The sequence below is a fragment of the Daldinia childiae genome, assembly GCF_008694065.1.
Source record: "Daldinia childiae strain JS-1345 chromosome Unknown Scaffold8, whole genome shotgun sequence".
Taxonomy (NCBI): domain Eukaryota; kingdom Fungi; phylum Ascomycota; class Sordariomycetes; order Xylariales; family Hypoxylaceae; genus Daldinia; species Daldinia childiae.
In genome coordinates, this window is record NW_022984649.1 from 423,844 (window position 1) to 443,449 (window position 19,606).

The window sequence follows — 19,606 nt, forward strand, 5'->3', positions numbered from 1 at the left end:
AAAGTTATTTTAATGTGTTAAAACTAAAATTTAAAAAGCGGCGGGTTTTGTTTGTTTTTGCCATTTGTATTATAAAACTTTTGGTTTATATGTTTATATTTGTAGGTTATAAAAAAAGCGTTTTTTAAATTTTAGTTTTAAATAATTTTATATATTATAAAACAAATTGGTATAAATTTAAATTTTTAATAAAAATTATATTAATAATAATATAATAAATAATAATAACGTTTAAAATATATATATTTTTAATTATTTAAAGTTAATTTTTTACTTTTATTACTTTTTTATTTTTTTTATATATTTATATAATATTACGTTGTAATATTATAAGTTTTAACGTTTAAATAACTTTAAAATGTTATATTTATGCGTTTATATTTACGCGTTTATATTTATAACTATTTATAATTATTTATAATTATATTAAAATATTTTTTATTTTAATTATTTAAGGTTAATTTTTTATTTTTGTTATTTTTTCGTTTTTTTTATATATTTATACGATATTGTGTTGTAATATTATAAGTCTCGACGTTTAAATAACTTTAAAACGTTATATTTACGCGTTTACACGTTTATATTTATAATTACGCGTTTGTATTTATAATTACGTTTAAAATACTTTTTATTTTTTAATTTAAAGTTATTTATTTAAGATTATTGTTATTGGTACACCCTTGTTTTACTATCGGGGCTTATTAGTACACTTAATATATTTAAATATATCCTTCCATTTTTAATACTTATTATATTAACTTTTATAACTTATTTAATTTTATATTTTAATATATAAAATTTATATTATTATTTTTACTTTAATTAAAGCTTTTTAATAATATAATTTTTAATTGGATACATATGTTATTTTTAAAATTATTTGAATATATGTATATATTTAATTAAATATTTAATTAAATATAAATGCGACCGTAAAAAAGCTTTTTATAAAGCTTTATTTTAAAGTTTTATTGAATATATTAACCTTTATAATTTATTTAATCTTACAATTTAATATATAAAATTTATATTATTATTTTTACCTTAATTAAAGCTTTTTAACAATATAAATCTCAATTAAATACATGCATTTTTTCGAAAGTTATTTAAATATATATTTATTTTAATATAAATATAACCGCGTAAAAAGATATTATATAATATCCTTAAAAGCCACTATTATTATTACCATTATATATTTTTAAATAATTTTATATTAAAAACTTACATTAAATTAATATTTATATTAATAGAAAGTTTTAATTAAAGTAAAAATAGCGATATAAATCTTATATATTAGGTTGTAAAATTGAATAAGTTATAAAAGTTAAAAGGTTAAAATGTAATATAATTGATTTAATTAAAAAAATTGGTGGGGATATATTTGTTATATAAAATGTATTAATAAACCTTTAATAACAAAACGAAGGTGTACCAATAACAATAGTTTTATTTAATTGCTTAAATATTTTAATTTTTTTTATATATTTATATAATATTATATTATAATGTTATAAGTTTTAACGTTTAAATTATAACGTTTATTATAATCGGTGTTACGATTGGTGTTATAGTTAATTTTAACTTAAAACGTATACGTTTTATATATAATAACTTATTTAAATAATTAAATTAATATTTGTTTTATATAAAGATTTTATTTATTATATTTTTAATTAAATTAATTATTATGTGGCCGTTTAAATGAAAAATGTTTAAAATTATTTTAGATTAAAAATTTAAAAATGATTTAAAAGGGTATGTTAAAGTGTAATTGGTTAGGAAAAAATGTGGTTAAAAAAGGTATTTTTTTTTAAACTATTGTTATTGGTACACCTTTGTTTTACTATTGGGGCTTATTGGTACACTTAATATATTCAAATATATCCCCCCATTTTTAATACCTATTATATTAACTTTTATAACTTATTTAATCTTGTATTTTAATATATAAAATTTATATTGTTATTTTCGCTTTAATTAAAACTTTTTAATAATATAATTTTTAATTAAATATATATATTATTTTTAAAGTTATTCGAATATATATATATATTTAATTAAATATTTAATTAAATATAAATGTAACCGTAAAAGAGTTTTCTATAAAACCTTATTTTAAAGTTTTATTAAATATATTAACTTTTATAACTTATTTAATTTTACAATTTAACATATAAGATTTATATTGTTATTTTTACTTTAATTAAAACTTTTTAACGATATAAATTTTAATTAAATATATACGTTTTTTTAAAAATTATTTAAATATATATTCATTTTAATATAAATATAATTATGTAAAAAGATATCACGTAATATCCTCAAAAACCACCACCATTATTACTATTATACATCCTTAAATAATTTTATATTAAAAGCTTGTATTAAATTAATATTTATATTAATAAAAGACTTTAATTAAAGCAAAAATAGTGATATAAATTTTATATATTGGGTTGCAAAATTAAATAAATTATAAAGGTTGAAAGGTTAAAATGTAATATAGTTGATTTAATTGAAAAAATTGGTGGGGATATACTTATTATATAAGGTATACCAATAAGTTTCCGATAGCAAAACGAAGGTATATTAATAGTAATAATCTTTTTTTAAACCATTTTAAATTTTTAATTTAAGCTTATTAAAATAAAAAAAAAGTACCTTTTTTAATTATACTTTTTTCCAACTAATTATATTTTGATATATTTTTTTAAAATATTTTTAAATTTTTAATTTAAAATAATTTTAAATATTTTTTTTTTATTTAATATAATAATAATAATTAAATTAATTAAAAATATAATAAGTAAAGTTTTTATATAAAAAATAAATATTAATTTGATTATTTAAATAAGTTATTATATATAAAACGTATGCGTTTTAAGTTAAAATTAATTATAATATTAATTATAACGTTAATTATAATGTAATAATTATAATAAACGTTAAAACTTATAATATTATAATGTAATATTATATAAATATATAAAAAAAATAAAAAAGTAATAAAAATAAAAAATTAACTTTAAATAATTAAAATATAAAATATTTTAAATATAATTATAAATGGTTGTAAATATAAATGCGTAAATATAAATGTATAAATATAAACGTATAAATATAAACGCGTAAATATAACGTTTTAAAGTTATTTAAACGTTAAAACCTACGATATTATAACGTAATATTATATAAATATATAAAAAAAAATAAAAAAATAACAAAAATAAAAAATTAATTTTAAATAATTAAAATAAAAAATATTTTAAACGTTATTATTATTTATTATATTATTGTTAATATAATTTTATTAAATCTTTAAAATGTATATCAAATATAGTTAAAATGTTAAATAACGGCTAAAATTAAAATTCGAAAAACGCTTTTTTTATAACCCATAAATATAAATACATAAACCATGGGTTTTGTGGCGGGAAACGGAGGCGGGCGAAACCCGCCGCTCCTTAAATCTCTAGTTTTAGCACATTAAAATAAGTTAAATATATTGAATATTTTGAAAGAGGATTCGGCACCCAAGAAAAAGGCTCGGTACTTTAACCTCGATATACTCACTTTTGATATTTTCACCCACGGCTCGGCACCTAAAAGGAGAACTTGTTACCTAAGAAAAAGGCCCGAAGCCCTAACCTATAACACCTTCGAAACCCTTACTTTTAATACCCAAAAAAAAGGCTCGGCACCTAGGGATTCGGAAGTAAAAAGATACGTATTTTAAGAAAAGATAAAAGTGGGGACTTTGGAAAATTCCACTTATTTTAGGGATGTACCTAATAAAAATGCCTAAAATTCGCGCACAGACGAACTTCCTACTTCGTAAACCAGACCCTAAGACAATATCCCTCGTAAACTCGGGCATTTACGTGCTCGTTGTTGTTATCATCGCCTCTTTTCACCACGCACATTTCTTTCAAACTCGAATAAGGCAAAATGATACCGCCTCTTCTCCGCCACCAATCATCACTTGAAGGCATCATCAACTTTTCTCCGGAACCACCCTTGGAGACGGAGCTGCGCGACCATGCTAGCCGTAGACTCCACAGCATTTGTGAGCACTTCGACACCGGGATACCTCAGGGAGACTTTAGCCGTCCTCGGCTTATTCGTTATACCTATACGTATTCGCTTTCTCAAGAATCTAGGGATTACTTCTTGCACGCTTTCTTCCAAGCCGTCGATCTTCGGATTGATGGAAATGAACCTATCAATTTCGAAGACATCCGCTCGAAATTCTTCGACTTTGGGGATTATCTTTTCAACAATTTCTTTTTGCCTGGTAAAGCCTCGCTACAACTTAGCTGCTACACCGCTTAGTTGCTAATACCTCCTAGTGAAAGCTTCTACCAAGAAGACCCCGCAGCCTTCCCCAGCCTTGCATTCTGCAGTCCAAGAAGCACAAGGACAGGGCGGACAACAGTATGTTGGAACCGGTCCCCGATTGTCAGTTCTTCGGAGAGACTGTCTTATCCGTGACCGTCATCGTTGTGTAATATCGCGAAAATTTGACCATGCCGAAGCATGGAAACGCCGTAATACTCCTGGCGGCGCTCGAGACGATGAAGGGAACTTGCTAGAAAATGATCCAGATGACCCGGAATTTCTGGAAGTGGCCCACATCCTGCCACACTCCCTCACGAAAGTCAATAAGGGAGGCGAACTAGTATGTATCTTCTCCTCGGACGGTATCTTTAACTAAACTTTTCCTTTAGGATCATTCTAAACAATCTGCACTTGCGATCCTCAATATGTTTGATGTGGGTGTTGCGGAACTAATTCAAGGTCCTGAAATTGACCGGCCACGTAACGCTATTACACTTACTGCTCATCACCATCGGTCATTCTGTGATTTCCAGGTTTACTTTGAGCACGTTGCCAACAGAGATCATACTTATACGATCAAAACATTCTATCCCGGATACTTGGTCCGGCGAGCAGCATTTCCTATTACCCGTGAGCTTTATCTTACTCCCGAACGAACAATAGAACCTCCGTCACCTCGACTGCTAGCTCTCCACCGTGCTATTGCCCATATCCTCCATTTATCAGCAGCCGGTGATTATATCGATAAAATATACCGTGATATGGAAGAAAAAGGAGTGCAAGCGGATGGATCTACTCCGCTAGATCGGTTCATATCTCTTGCCATCAGCGAGAAACCCTCTTCTGTCTGAACTTAAGTAGGTAGTTAAGCAATAAGTGGTAGCTAATAATAATAAAATTCTGGCAGTGTGTCACAACAGTGGTCTAACATGGTGTAGCTAGGAAGCTGTAGCTTAGGATGAGATTTTTTTTTTAGAGTGGGGGGTTTCTGAGGGAAGGTTGCAATGCTGGCAGCCTTAGAAATCATATATTGTTTATATATGTATAAGGAGTTGCAGCTCACTCGTCCAAATCCTAGATTCACTAGAAGATGAACTCTTAAAATGAAGACTACACAGTCGCGACTATACATGTACTGAAGTATAGGTTTGTCACACATCTTTTGGATACCCCTGCATCAATTCCATTATGAAATTTTCCAGGTCTTCGATCATAGGATCTGGAGGTCTCAGAATGGTACGCAATCAGTCTTGGAAGTCTTGTAATTTTATCTATTGTTACCTATGCAACCCAGCTTCCTTATCACCGTTTTTCTTCGCACCTACGCAAGACCATGCCTTTGTAGTCATTATAGGCCAGTGCGACAGGCTCTTCCATGTCTTTTATACACGACAGTGTAAGGGAAAAGTAAGAGAACAATAATGTTATCCCGTAAAATATGAAGCTATTCCACATCATACTATTAGTATAACTACAAGCTCATCGTGACGTCTCAGTAGTAGTTACAGTACACATCTACTAATATTTGAAACTGTACATGTGCTATGATTATCCCGTCATAGTTCTTAGGATGTGTCTTTTGTGGCTTTTGTTATACATTCGTCGGGTCATCTTTACCTATACAAACAAGTTCTAGATTGATTTTCGGCATATATATAGCTACTACCACTCTAGTTGTTGACCTGGAACATGAATCGTATTACGCATCACAGGCATTTAACCAACCGTTATATTCCTAATATAACTGCTTGCCCCTCTTCATAGGAGGTGCCTAGCCTAGTATACTGAACGAACGATCTTAACACCACATTAATATAAGATTGAGTGACGAATACATGGGTGCTATGTAGGTTTATAAGAGCCCGAAAGGATGTACGTATATATATTTAAAGTCTAGTACCTAATCTAACTTTCATTACTGTTCCATCTACCAGCTGAGATGTCATCCGCCGTGTCTAAATCCATATAGATATGTAAAATACGGAACTATGTGTTATAGTGGAGTGGAAATCTAACTCACGTTATATAATTCTGATTTGGATTTGTATTGCCCCTTTTCACTTAACAAAGGAAGACCCTTCTAATCCAGGACGCTTTCACCCGAGCCTGTCCTGATAAACTCATATTTACGAGCCACTATGGCAATTATAACGCGTGATTCGAGATTCGCGAGTTCCGAACCGATACAAGCTCGCTGCCCTCTCTCAAATGGCCTCCATGCACTGGGAGGGATGCTATTGACTTTCTCGTCGAGCCATCGCTCAGGCGCCCAGTCATCCGCAGTATCTCCATAAACATCTGAATCCCGCTGGATAATGCTCTGGCACGAATACATTATAATACCGTCGAGGTAGTACTCCTCACCAGTAGATGCACGAATTGTAAAGCCTATCCCAGGCTCTATCATTCGAACGGTACCAGCAGGCAGGTGTAGGCGGAGTGTTTCTCTGATGACAGCATAGATATAATATATGCGCGATAAGAGGCTATCTCCATTTTGTGCAAACGTAGCACATATTATTCGAGGGTCTGGCTCGGGTCCAAGAACGTCGTCAAGTTCGTCTCGTACAGCCTTGAGTGCGCGGGGCGTGCGGCTCAACTCGTAGAAAGCCCATTGCAGCGCGCTGGTGTTTGTGTCGTGGCCTGCAAATAGAAAACTGCGTACTTAATCTGACGTTTCCGATAAAAGCTGGGCGTCAATGCTTCAGATTCTCGTAAACCCAGCGCGACGATGCTCTGCCATCTGTTTCCGCCTGCCTCTTCTTTCAACTCAGTATACTTCTGTTGTATTATAGTCTTGATCAGTATATCGATGCGCTCAGCTGACTGATTTCGGTTCAACCCCGTAAAAGGGGCGATCCACCATGGGAGATTATTTTTATCATCGTTATACGTCTGGACAAATTGCCTGAACAAATGGATTAGTTCGCCTTGCTTAGAAGGATCTATATGCTGAGCATGTAGGTCTACTGCTAGTACAGCAGCACCAATGACATCGAAGGTTAAGGTAGATATAAGTGCCTCGAGGGAGAATTGTTCCCCTGATACTATGAGTTGATCCAGGTAGTTCCAGAATGGCTCCATTTTCTTGAGTAAAAGGGGGAAGAGGCTCCACAGGTGTTGAGTCGTGAACCCTGGATTATATCTTTTGCGAATATTCTTTCAGTCATGACCCTAAAAATGCTGGTTAGATATTCCTATCGTTCAAGATATTTAAACTCATCTCTCTACCTAAGATTAATGTTGAACCTATGAGAGGAGTTATATAGGTCCAAGTTGGCGACTTAGGCACGCTCAGAGGGAAAAGCTTGATAGGCTTCGATATCTGCTCGGCGACATCATGGCTGGGTAAAAGAACCATTGGGGGGTTAATGGGCCGCAAATCTACAAGCATTACAGGAGGGCGTCCTATAGTTCCCACATCTCTTCGAAGATTTTGTCAAGCTAGTTGTCAGAAATCTTCCCGCTATTAGAAATGGGAATAATGGTTGAGAGTGCGAATTCATCCATTTGAAGCAGGGGTTTCCCAGGCAAACTCATCTTATACCATACCTGGGTGGGGGTCGAGGATTCCACGATACATAAATTCACCAAAGACATTGAGATGTCCCCAGAAAAGGTGATTTGACAACTGTGGGATATACGCATATTGTGTGAAGCGCCAATATCTTAGCCTTACGTAGAGACACGATACTAACAGCGTGACCGTTACAAGTAGGAAAAGCTCGAACATGATGGTACGTGATCGTTGTTAAGTCCTCGAGAACTTGTAATATTTAAGCTCTGAGTTGTATTAATGATTCAGCTTTGAGAAAGTGAGCGGTGTTTCCATGTTACATATACACGTATGTAATGACCGATATTTCTCTTAGATATACGATGAGGTGCTTACTGGTTGTGTTAGGTACCTAGCTATTACTCTAAAAAGTCGAGTAATCATGTTTGTACTGAGTAGGTAGTCATCCATCATCCTAGGGATGGTCCTATAGTTTGATGATGAAAGTCCCAAGAGTTTTATTCCAAATTGGTGACTGGGATTTTCTTCAGATGATTAGAATAACCACGGCAAAGATGTAATCCACATACTAAACTGCCTGACTCTCTATTAATCATATTGTCAGGATTCTAGATGAGACATCTAGAACATAGAACAGGCTTAGAGGTATGTATGGACTTAGAGCCTCTTAAATAGTTAGAACTCTTTGCGAAACAGCGAGGTTGTATCCATGCTGTTTAGTTCCACCTCTTGACACATGTAACAGCTATCTACCTACACGGATTAAAGGGGCAATTCTGAGTAAGTACCTGAGATAGTCATTACTGTGATACATGAAAGCAGAGCTGAAAAGGCATTTAAACACAAGGTTTTCCAGAGGCTGGTGAGTGCATGTCGCTATCGTAAATTCATTTGACAGATACCGTAATAGCATCCACTATTCCGCTAAGATATATCCCGAACGAATATTATCTTCACGTTGTACACCCCTTCACGACTTGTCGACAACAAACCTATAAAAAAAATATCAACCGCCTACATCCAATTCAAATGGAGGCATTCGATCTCTCCAACTATAATTGGTATGTCCGTGAGGATATCCTACAGGCTCTCAGTCCGATCCAAACTGAATATTCCCATCAATATAGCACTTATGTGTATATTCGAGAGACCACGTCTTTGGAGCCGTTAATTCAGAGCCATGTTATAACGCGAATCAACAGCTGGACTCATTCTTTCAGTGAAGATACGATCTGGATCCAAGGTTCCTGGAATGGGTTGCGGACTCCTATTAGTCGAAACACGCTGGAAGCTATATATGCCAAGGTGGCATCTGACAATGCACTTATGCCAAACGTATTCTACTTTTACTCCCTTAGGCTGTCAACACTCAACCACCAACCGGAGCCCTCTAAAGGCGAGATGCTGTTGGATATGGTGAAATGTATCATTTTACAGCTTGTCGTATTCCTACCCGATGAAGTGTACACAGATATGGATCTGTCTACCGAAAGATTCCTACAGCTAACCGATCCTACAGTAGGTATTAGCACTGCGCTTTCGTTACTGAGAGATATACGAGTGTTCGCTCCGCATTATCTAAACTGTATTGTCGAAGGGCTCGAGAAGGTCGACAGCACAACTGATGAAAGGCAAAGACAAAACCTCCGTCGTACACTTCTTGAACTTTCGAAACACAGGCCAGAGCTGGCATCGAATGTACGAGCTGGGGACTATACAGTGGCAAAGATTGTTAGGGCATGCTTCGCGAGTACTGGCAACATAGGTCCGCTTAGCGATATGGTAAATACCGGCCGCGCTGAGAGGGTTGTGGAGACCTCTTATCCTTTAACCACGGAATACTACATTTTGCCTGACCCCTATGGTTTGCCTTAAGATAATGTATTCTACTTGAGTGGGAATTTCCTGCTGGTTGGTCGGACATGTATTTTCTATCATTTGTACTATTTCGGTACGTCGAGTAGGCATCTTTTTTTATTGCTTATGGGCCTATACGCCGTAGATCTTTGAGTTATTCTAGGGGGTGGCCACTTATTAAGATGCGAGCTTGACTACCTAGGGTTGGAGTTATACGATGATTTTATTGATTACTTAATATATATATCTCTTAAGTATTATTTCCAATACTATGTGAGAAATTAGGTTAATACTGAGTAAAGGTATCTAATCCAATATACGCCCGCATGCGCGTGTATGGACTATTACCTATCTTCTCTTTGACATTCACTACGATGGCTTCTTTATTGTCCACCATGTTACCAACCACGAATAAAAAATATAGCGGAGCTTTTGTGTGAATGGTAATCGTGGAAGAGACCAGCTTCTAGTATCGTATCCTGAAGCCCAGATAGCTATACCTATGGTCTTCATAACATGTATCAAACTGCGGCAGCATGTTAGCACAAATAACCATAAAAACATACTATAATAAAGTTGTGACAATAGCTTACAGTCTAAGTAAGAAATAACAGGCCAGAACTGCACTACCTTCCACCTCGTGCTTGTTGTTCCAATTAATTAGCGCTCCATATAGGATTCGCATCACTAACGGCAACCAAAGGAGAACTAATATAGGGCCCATAAGAAAATGGGGATACCAGAAGAGCTCCGAATTCCGGTAACTAAGTTCTTCTACAATTTTCTTCATACTATGAAGGTGTGAGTAAATTTCAACCTATAGAAGGTTAGCCCCTATCATAGCGAGCCGTGGCCACGTATATGCGCAAGACGTATGTAAAGAAACCTACCACTGGAGGTATAGCCTGAAAGAACATGAATCCTGGGGAAAGAACAGATGTAGGCAGAATCCTATGGGATATAACGGTTAGAATCGGAATGAGTATCATAACGTTTAACACGTCCTGCCACTTCATGTGGATGAAATGGTCAAACGAAGCTTTTGCACGTTCGTAACAAGGTCGGTGCATTCGTTCCCAATGTACGGGCCAGCCGCAGTGGAAGCAGACATGGCCATGTTCCCCATACGCAAAGATGATTTGTGTATGCTTGTTTCTGCTATCGTAGGCCGGACTTCGCTCCACACGAAAGCATCGGGAGCACATTGAGCTCCATGAGCTCGGCCAGCGCACCTCATCGAAAATTAAGATGTAGTCGAATTGTCGAAAGCAATTAATGCAGCAACAAAGCAACTCAGGAGTAGGCTGTCCATCTACGCTAAAGTAGTATATAATGTTGTCGCGTGTGAAGTGGTGGTAATAGTGCCGGGCCGTCCGTCGAAGGCAAATTACGCTGTTGAGGTCTAGGAAAGATATGACTTGAAGATGAAGTTCCCTTGGTAGCGACGCCAGTAGTGAGAATTTCCCAGGAATAGCGACGAGATTTGATGGTATAGGGGGTTGTACGACTGCACTCGCGCTTCTATGGGTTCTGCGAATTGGTAATAATTCCGAAGTCTCGGTGTTTGACATAGTTGCAATGATTTATAGTAGCGATTTGAAACCTTGAATTTTTATAAAAAGAGCGGTGGCAAGCGTATTCGTTGCTCCAGACAAGACCTTCGTAGATATCTTCGTCGAACAGCACTCGGCGCACTATTCATAGTTATCGTTCGAATCGCTTGGTTCTATCGCAAATCTCGTAGCTGTATATCTTAGGAGAGTCGAGGTTCCTGGTTAAGGGGGTGAAAGATATTTAAATATATACACTTTGCCTACGTGCCCTTTTAGCTTATGAGTCTTCTGAGTTAAACATCATTATAAGTCCGTGGGTACTGAGTAGTTGCGACATGTGATAGAACTTTGTTCAAGAGGGGCATTGACACGCTTGGACACATGTATTATTGGATTTATAAAGCTCAAGTACATGAAGTGAATCCTTACCCTAAGTTAGGGTCGACGATGGTTCCAGGCTTGGGCACAGAATTGGCTATCTCGCCGCATTTTCCACATTTCCGAGTCTCCTCGCTCGACATGAACTTTTCAATAGCAGCCTTGATCTGAGTTCCAAGGTCTGTGCAGTGGAAAGCAGCCTCATGGACGATCTCACTGCATTCCTGACAGTACCAACGCATACGGTCAATGGTATCCTGGGGTCTCTTCTGCTCAAGTACCACGCCAATGGTATCGGCAAAGCGCACCGGGTTATGAGGTGTATTACCCGGCAAGAGAAACATATCTCCCTCATGAATTATAATATCTCTGAATTTGCCATCGTCAACGACCTTCAACATCATGGCTCCCTTGTACTGGTAGAACCATTCTGGGGTCTGATTGATATGGTAGTCGGTCCGGGCGTTGGGACCACCAACAATCTAGTAAGTACGTGGATTAGATTAGCTTATAACCGTAGAGTTAATTCTAAGGTTTGATAAATGGCTTTGCTCACCATGACTGTGAAATCTTCGTTGTAGACACAGTAATTATTGACGGGTGGTTTTAGGAGATGGGCGTTCTCCTCAAGCCTTAGCTATTATTAGTCGAGCCAAGACCACATGAGAACCTTGTTGGCTTACCACTTTGGGAGATTTACTGGCGTGGAGAGCATCTTGGTTGGTTAAAATCTTGGTTGTCTAAGACGAGGGATATTGACTATGGATATTTCCTCTTCTGCCTATGAGGGTTTATGTCGCTGGACTTAAGAGGTTGCGATTCTTTCCTTGGCCTTTTTTCATGCTGATTTTCACCACACGGAACCGTCGGATTTAAACTGTCCCAAACATTCAAGATGACAATTAGTCATTAGAACCGATAGGGACTTATGTTATCAACTCTCACTCTATTCTCCCGCGAGTTTCCGTTTCTTATAACGTAAGGATTGAAAGAGAGTTACTAGAGATTCTATGACCCCACCATCGAACGCTTTATGCCGATAACATCCTTATCAGATTCGGATTTAACATGGATCTGTATATAAACACGCCCGGAGTATTTGTAGGGATTCATATTTATCATAGGAGGTAGGTATTTAAGGTTAGGTACTTCTTATCTCTTTGGTGTTCATACTTCAGGGTAACATCTCAAAATGTTGGCAAGAATATATTTCTTATCTTCCTCCTATTAACTATTCTCGAGATGAGTACACGAGGGATACAGCCGGTGGAATCCGAGAAACTCGACTGCAATGGCCAAATAGAGGTCATAGCGCAAGATTCTACAGACGACCTCAACCAATCTTACCCTCAAGGCATTAAACTAGCGGCAATTATCGCTTCTTTAGCCATATCAGTCTTCCTGTGTGCTCTGGTGAGTGATAGATTGATTGATTGATAATATCAGACGTTTTACCGTCTCCTAGACGCATACTTATTCTACTAGGACGAGACAATCATCACGACAGCTACCCCTAGAATTACCGATGAGTTCAAGTCGATCAACGACGTCGGTTGGTATGGATCAGCATAGTATGCCATCTTGCACCAACCTACGAGCTCTTCATACTTACCGCCGCTAGTTTCATGACATTTGCGGCATTTCAACTTATATACGGAAAACTATTTTTGTTTTATTCCATAAAGAATGTATTCCTTACCTCCATTGCCATTTTTGAGCTTGGCTCTTTGCTCTGTGCCGTAGCACCTACTTCAATAGCCTTCATAGTCGGTCGAGCTTGTGCGGGTTTGGGTAGTGCTGGTATTAATGCTGGATTTATCATGTAAGACTTCACTTGGACCTGGTCTTCAGTTCCCCGCATTCATATTTTTTTAGTATCCTCGCAGCATCTCTTCCTCTGGAAAGGAGGCCACTCTTTGTCAGTTCGTATAGTGGCATGTACGGCATTGCATCGGTGGTTGCACCTCTTCTGGGCGGTGCTTTCACTACCAAGGCGACATGGCGGTGGTGTTTTTACATCAATCTTCCTCTTGGCGGGAGTGCCATCCTGGCTATGATGCTATTCCTCCATCCCCCACAGAAAGAACCAGCATCTAGTGCATGGCGTGAGAAGGTTAAACAGATGGACCTTCTGGGTACCAGCTTAATGATACCCGCTGTTGTGTGTCTGCTGACTGCCCTTCAATGGGGCGGTTCCGTCTACCCATGGGCTAGCGCCCGGCCTATTGTCCTAATTGTCGTTGGGGGTGTAGCTTTGATGGGGTTTGTTTTCGTTCAATACTGGAAGCAGGAGAGCGCTACAGTGCCTCCTCGGATTATAAGACAGCGCAGTGTGGCTTGTAGTGCCATTTACGTTTTCTGCGCAGGCGGAGCTCTCAATATTTTTCAATATTATGTTGGTACACCTACATCTAGTTGTAGAGATAGACTAGCTGAACTTGAAGACTGACAAGAGATTAGTTTCCAATCTGGTTTCAAGCTATCCAGGGCGTGACAGCATTCAGCTCTGGCACGCGAATTCTACCTACTACCTTGGGTACAGTGCTTTTCTCATTCGTTGCTGGTTTTGGCGTTGCACGTTCTGGATATTATACTCCCTTTATGATCCTAGGCGCTGCTCTTCTCTTAGTCGGCGCTGCGCTCACCACCACATTGCGGGTCACATCACCCGCAGCTCACTGGATCGGCTTTCAGATCGCAATCGGTGCGGGAGCCGGCTTGGGTATCCAGCAATCACATACAGCTGCACAGAATGTCCTTGCGAGCATCGATGTGCCGACTGGAGCCGTAGTGCTTATCTTTTCTCAGATCATAGGGGGCACCATATGGTTGTCGGTTGCCCAGAATATTCTAACATCACAGTTAGTAAAGGGATTATCGGATAGAGTACCGAATTTAAATCCCAAAACTATTCTCAACCTAGGTGCTACCGATCTTAGGCAAGTTGTAGATGATAAGTATCTCAGTGTTGTTCTTGAAGAATATAACTATGCTTTGACGAGGGTTTTCTATTCTGCAGTAGCATTAGCTGCCGTTGCCTTCGTAGCTGCTTGTGGAATGGAATGGAAGTCTATTAAGAAGAACGATCGGAGACCTGTAGATGATATGGGAGATGAAGAAGTAAAGTCCATAGCCCCTATTAGTTAGAGTAAATACTCCGTAGATAAAGGGATGAAATCTACATAATGCATAATTGATTTATGCATACATTAGGTACATGCATTAGAGTACCCTAACTAAAGGCTGCATGCATTAGCGCTTTACCTAATCTAGGCGTAGTACCAAGTTACAGAAGCTCTAAAGTTGTTTGGGCCGTTTAGAAACGACCTATCAAACCATCCCATCTGACACCATCGTCACGTTTGTCACCTACAAGTGAGCACGTTTAAGCAAGTTTCCAAAGATTTAAACATCGAAGAAGTGCCATTTGAATTGATCTTTTTTATATCTGTTTTATTTCATCTTTCTTAGCTCCTAGCTATCATTCTATCATCTTCCTAATCCCGTTTATACCCGACCCTTTCGAGAGTTCCACTTCCGTAACCTCACCAATGGACCATTCGCATATGGATCACGGACACATGGACCATGGCGATATGGGCCATGGAGATGGTGGACACGGTGGCATGCCGATGTGCAACATGAATGTCAGTACCTACATGCTTAGAGCGTTCTCTAGCCTTATGCACTACGGCTCGAGTTGCGCCACCAACATCCATTTTGGTTCTGTCACCTTTTCTATTGGGTGTCGTCGAACCGAGAGAGATCTTTGAGAAAATGTAGGCTAACTTTCAGCTTCTGGCGTTCCAATTCGAACAGATGCTCTTTACATGGGATACAAGCAACCTCTGCATCGTATTCCGCCAATGGCACATTCGCGGTACGGCTTCGCTAGTTTTCAGCTTGCTAGCCATTATTGCTATCAGCGCCGGTTACGAAGCTCTCCGCGAGGGCATCCGACGCTACGAATCCGCGATAGCTGCCAAGCAGGACGCTGCACCCAGTGAGTACAGCCTCCATCATCCCCTCTACAGTTTCCCGATCCAGACTTCTCCTACACCCGCCTCCCTCCCCATCGTCCCGGATTAGCAGCAGTCGGCGCCTGTCGTATAACTATAGGAACGTGATACGATCTGCGCTGCTGCTGCTGCATCCGACGATCCGTGTACCTATGCAAATACAATTTCATTTTGTTGGCACGCCTTTGGGGAAATCCTGGGCTAAGATGTTGCTATCGCGAACGATCAAGTCGAATCAAATACTGAGAGCGCGACATTACTTGGGGTAGGACGAAGCAGCCAGGCCGATGCGATTGGGCGACAGGCCCATGTTTTTAAGGCGGTGCTATACGCCGTACAGAACTTTTACGCCTTTATGATTATGTGAGTGAGAAATCTACTTTAAGTCCTGAATAATCTCAATACTAATAATCTGCTATCAACAAACAGGTTACTCTTTATGACCTACAATGGCTTCGTCATGTTTTCCGTTGCTATTGGAGCTGGCCTCGGATACTATTTCTTTGGTTCGCATACAAAAGCTGTAAAAGAGACCGCCTGTCATTAGACGCGAGATAGCCTAGTACCTAGGTTACTGGCGTTACACTACTAGTATTATACGTACGGGCGGGTGGGCGGATAGCTAGAAGTGGGAAGAAGCCATTTAGAGTGATTTAGAGCTCTCCCATAACTAGAGGGCGTTGATCGAGTGTGTTAGATGCGTCATAAGATTTTGCCAGCGGTTGGTAATTACAGATACAGGCGGCTTGAGCCCATTATGAATCTACAATAATGCAAGGACAGCATATTCCGTCCGTCTACATCTTCGCATCCTTAACCTCGTCTTTGATAGCATCTTGTCCTACTTCCTTTCTCTTCTTGTCTGGGAGGCGGCCCGCGTCGTCTAGAAAAGTTATGATTTCTTCGTCGCCGTAGTGAGAATTATGCTCGAACTCGGGCTCTTCCTCATAAGCAATTCTTGCGGCATCAACCAACATTCGTGCCGTGAGACCCCATACTAGGAAACGCTGCAACGCATCTTCCTCCTCTTCTAGCACGTCAGCCAGCACGGCTTGCCCGCCATCTCGAACCTTTGGTTTTGTAACCTTTTGGTTATTTACTGGCACGTGGAAGTTATGCACTCTCCACGGTTTATCGTGCCAGTGATGCCAGTACCCGTCGTACCAATCACCAAGGGGTATCGTTTCTCCTTCGTGCGGCTCGTCCTTTGCTTTCAAGAAATTGTGGAACGGACCGCTAAAGACTGCCGCTACCTCCTTCGCATCTAGCCGGGGTATCATACTCTCGTCTACCATAGCTTTAGGTTTTCCGGGTACGTCGTCGGCATGTAGGAACGCTACACACGGACGTACAGCCATTTCGGTCTTCGCGAGACTACATGGTAGACAGCAGAGCGGCTCTATTCGAAAGGGCTTCGGGATCTTGGCGTCGTCCATGGGAAGACCGATTTCTTCCCACGCTTCGCGGCGAGCTATTTGATCTATAAATAGGAGGAAACGCATTAATTCTTAGAGTCCTTTTTAGGTTTAGTTAACAGTTATTGTCTCGATACTTACAGGGCGACTCTAATAATGAATCTGCTTTCCCACCGGGAAAAGCTGCGTGACCTATTCAAATACCAATACGTATCAGATCCAAATTACTTCATCTCTTAGAGAGGGATTCGCATGCTGTCGTACCGGAGAAGTTGCGCAAACTTGTAGCCCGCATCGTGATCACGACTCTTAGGTCACCTCTGCGGTCCGCGAATAGCAGGATCAGCACTGCGGCACGTCGGCTTACAGGAAGATGGTCCCAGGTCGGAAACGGCGGGGGCTTATAAGCGCGCAGACGCGCAATGGCAGCCTTTGAGCGCATGAGCATGAATTGAATCATTTTTTGTCCCCTACGTTTTCTCTCACCCCGCTACTGGAGAATGGGTGCTTAGATTGTAGCTATACTAACCGCCGAGATTTTATTTAGCGGGGCCATCGTCGACGCATCCCAATAGTAGGAAGCTAGATCGGGGGATTCGGACGGCGGTTGTTGGTGTTGGTGTTGGTGTTGATGCTGGCGGTGTAAGTCGAGCGAGAGGGAGAGATCAGCAGGTAAAGAGGTCGAGGGTCTAGTAGTGGAGTTTCGGATGCTCTGTAAGATCTCGGCCGTTTCGAGCTCCGTGAGGGGAGGTGAATCGTCTCTCTTGGCCGTACCGGAGATGCCGTTTGTAGCGCTCATTTTGAGAAGGAGAAGATGTGTAAGTCACCGTTTTCGGGATCGGCTCCTACCTTCCCAGTTTTTAATTTAGGTGCTTGCTGTCTAAAGTGGATCGGCTTGACGTAGCGTCCGCGGGGTACCCCACAGGCATCAGGTACATAGAGGTATGTATCTGCGTTTAGATGTATTTAACCCCTTATAGTTAAGACCTCACTATAGTAGTATTCTTAAAATTAGGGGCTGATGAACCTGATGAGATTATGCTATTATACAGATCGACGGACTTTAAGGTTGGGAAAGGGGTAAGACAACAGGTTTTATGCAAGCAAGATCATAACCCAAAGACAATTAGTTATTCAATCCAAATAGTTATATTTATTTGATTCCTACATATAAACACAGGACCTCTATGAAATAAACCAGAGTAAGGAACATACTTCTAGATCGTATCCAATAAGTCTTATAACCTGGTTAACTCGTAATATATTCCCCTTGTGGACTTAAGTTCCATGCCCAGCTATCTCCGACCGGTTCTTTAAACCCGTATAAGGAGTTTTCATATTACTGAAATAGTCGTAAGAGATGTATATAAGAGATTCGCAGCACCCTAGGTAATCAGCATAGTCTATGATCCAAACCCAACTTCTCCCAGAAAGCTATTTCTATCTATAGCGTCAGAACAGGTAACGAAATGACTTCTCAAGACAAGATTATAGTTCTTATAACAGGTACGCACATTGCCTACAGTTAACTTACTGTTACCTTCACCCTTCTATACAATATTATTCACCCAGAAAACTAAGCTTATATACACAGGTGGTAACCAGGGTGTGGGTTACGAAACGGCAAAGAATTTGGTTCTTTCATCCCGAGATTATCACGTTATTCTAGGGAGCCGAGACGCTTCGAAAGGAGAGGTTGCCGCACAGGAGATCCAGGCCACCGAGGGGGTTAAGGGCACAACGTCTTCGACTCAAATTGACGTAACGGACGATCAATCAGTCGACGCCGCAGCTGAACGTGTCGCTGCCGAGTATGGGAGACTTGATGTACTCGTTAACAATGCTGGGATCGTGTCAATGGTCAGTCCTCCCACACGCGAGGTCTTCCGACATGTCCTAGAAACAAACGTCGTTGGTGCCCTGAGCGTAACAGAAGCCTTCCTGGATCTACTTCGTAAGGCCATTCACAAATCGCCTCGTCTCATCTTTGTTAGTTCGAGTACGGGCTCCATCACACATGCCTCGGACCCCACCTCGCCTTATTACAATCCAGGGGCAGTAGAGTATCGCACGAGCAAAGCAGCCTTGAATATGCTGATGGTTATGTACTATGCTCGACTGAAGCCAGAGGGCTTCCTAGTGTTTGGAGCAGATCCGGGACTGTGCGCTACTAACTTCACTGGCAATCCCGCTTCACTTCGAGAAAGGAATGCCGCCGAACCTTGGCAAGGGGGCGAACGAGTTGCTACCGTTGTCAAAGGAGAGAAGGACAGTTACGTCGGGAAAGTATTGGGTGTATATGGTGTCTCTCCATTTTAATCTAAGTAGACATTCATATTCAGGTGCTATATAATCCCATAGTCGATTATAGCATAAATAGGGGGCAAATTGAGACTAATTTCTTGGCGTAGAACGGGCTACCCCTGAGTGTGTCTGTTATATCCCAGTTCATTGCCTTTGCTCCAACGCAAAATAACCTTACTATACATTTAATGTGTATAATATAATCTATCCTGTACAAGCAGG

At 39.3% G+C, this 19,606-nt stretch overlaps 5 protein-coding genes across 7 annotated transcripts; 3 read left to right on the forward strand and 2 right to left on the reverse strand.

Annotated features, from left to right (window-relative positions):
• Positions 1-3,951: 3,951 nt before the first annotated feature.
• GL218_06899 (uncharacterized protein) lies at positions 3,952-5,192 on the forward strand (the record flags this gene model as incomplete). Of its 2 annotated transcripts, XM_033583633.1 has the most annotated exons (3): positions 3,952-4,297; positions 4,353-4,681; positions 4,731-5,192. In XM_033583633.1, the coding sequence occupies 3 exons, from the start codon at positions 3,952-3,954 to the stop codon at positions 5,190-5,192; spliced, it is 1,137 nt and encodes a 378-aa protein (XP_033432823.1). The 2 variants fall into 2 exon arrangements, with proteins under 2 accessions (XP_033432823.1, XP_033432824.1); XM_033583634.1 differs by lacking the exons at positions 4,353-4,681; positions 4,731-5,192 and having other exon boundaries at positions 3,952-4,335.
• Positions 5,193-11,693: 6,501 nt separating this feature from the next.
• GL218_06900 (3-hydroxyanthranilate 3,4-dioxygenase) lies at positions 11,694-12,361 on the reverse strand (the record flags this gene model as incomplete). The annotated part of the gene is made up of 3 exons (XM_033583635.1): positions 11,694-12,128; positions 12,203-12,278; positions 12,330-12,361. 3 exons carry the CDS (start codon positions 12,359-12,361, stop codon positions 11,694-11,696), a joined length of 543 nt encoding a protein of 180 aa, XP_033433178.1.
• A 2,836-nt stretch (positions 12,362-15,197) lies between these two features.
• Positions 15,198-16,212, forward strand: GL218_06901 (Copper transport protein CTR2; the record flags this gene model as incomplete). Its single annotated transcript, XM_033583636.1, has 4 exons — positions 15,198-15,293; positions 15,466-15,649; positions 15,872-16,028; positions 16,095-16,212. The coding sequence occupies 4 exons, from the start codon at positions 15,198-15,200 to the stop codon at positions 16,210-16,212; spliced, it is 555 nt and encodes a 184-aa protein (XP_033433177.1).
• Positions 16,213-16,462: 250 nt separating this feature from the next.
• Positions 16,463-17,879, reverse strand: GL218_06902 (Peroxisomal coenzyme A diphosphatase 1, peroxisomal; the record flags this gene model as incomplete). 2 transcript variants are annotated; one of them, XM_033583637.1, is made up of 4 exons in its annotated part: positions 16,463-17,145; positions 17,222-17,272; positions 17,345-17,510; positions 17,610-17,879. In XM_033583637.1, 4 exons carry the CDS (start codon positions 17,877-17,879, stop codon positions 16,463-16,465), a joined length of 1,170 nt encoding a protein of 389 aa, XP_033433175.1. The 2 variants fall into 2 exon arrangements, with proteins under 2 accessions (XP_033433175.1, XP_033433176.1); XM_033583638.1 differs by lacking the exon at positions 17,610-17,879 and having other exon boundaries at positions 17,345-17,522.
• Positions 17,880-18,549: 670 nt separating this feature from the next.
• On the forward strand, positions 18,550-19,399 carry GL218_06903 (uncharacterized protein; the record flags this gene model as incomplete). Its single annotated transcript, XM_033583639.1, has 2 exons — positions 18,550-18,586; positions 18,675-19,399. The coding sequence occupies 2 exons, from the start codon at positions 18,550-18,552 to the stop codon at positions 19,397-19,399; spliced, it is 762 nt and encodes a 253-aa protein (XP_033433174.1).
• Between the last annotated feature and the right edge of the window lie 207 nt (positions 19,400-19,606).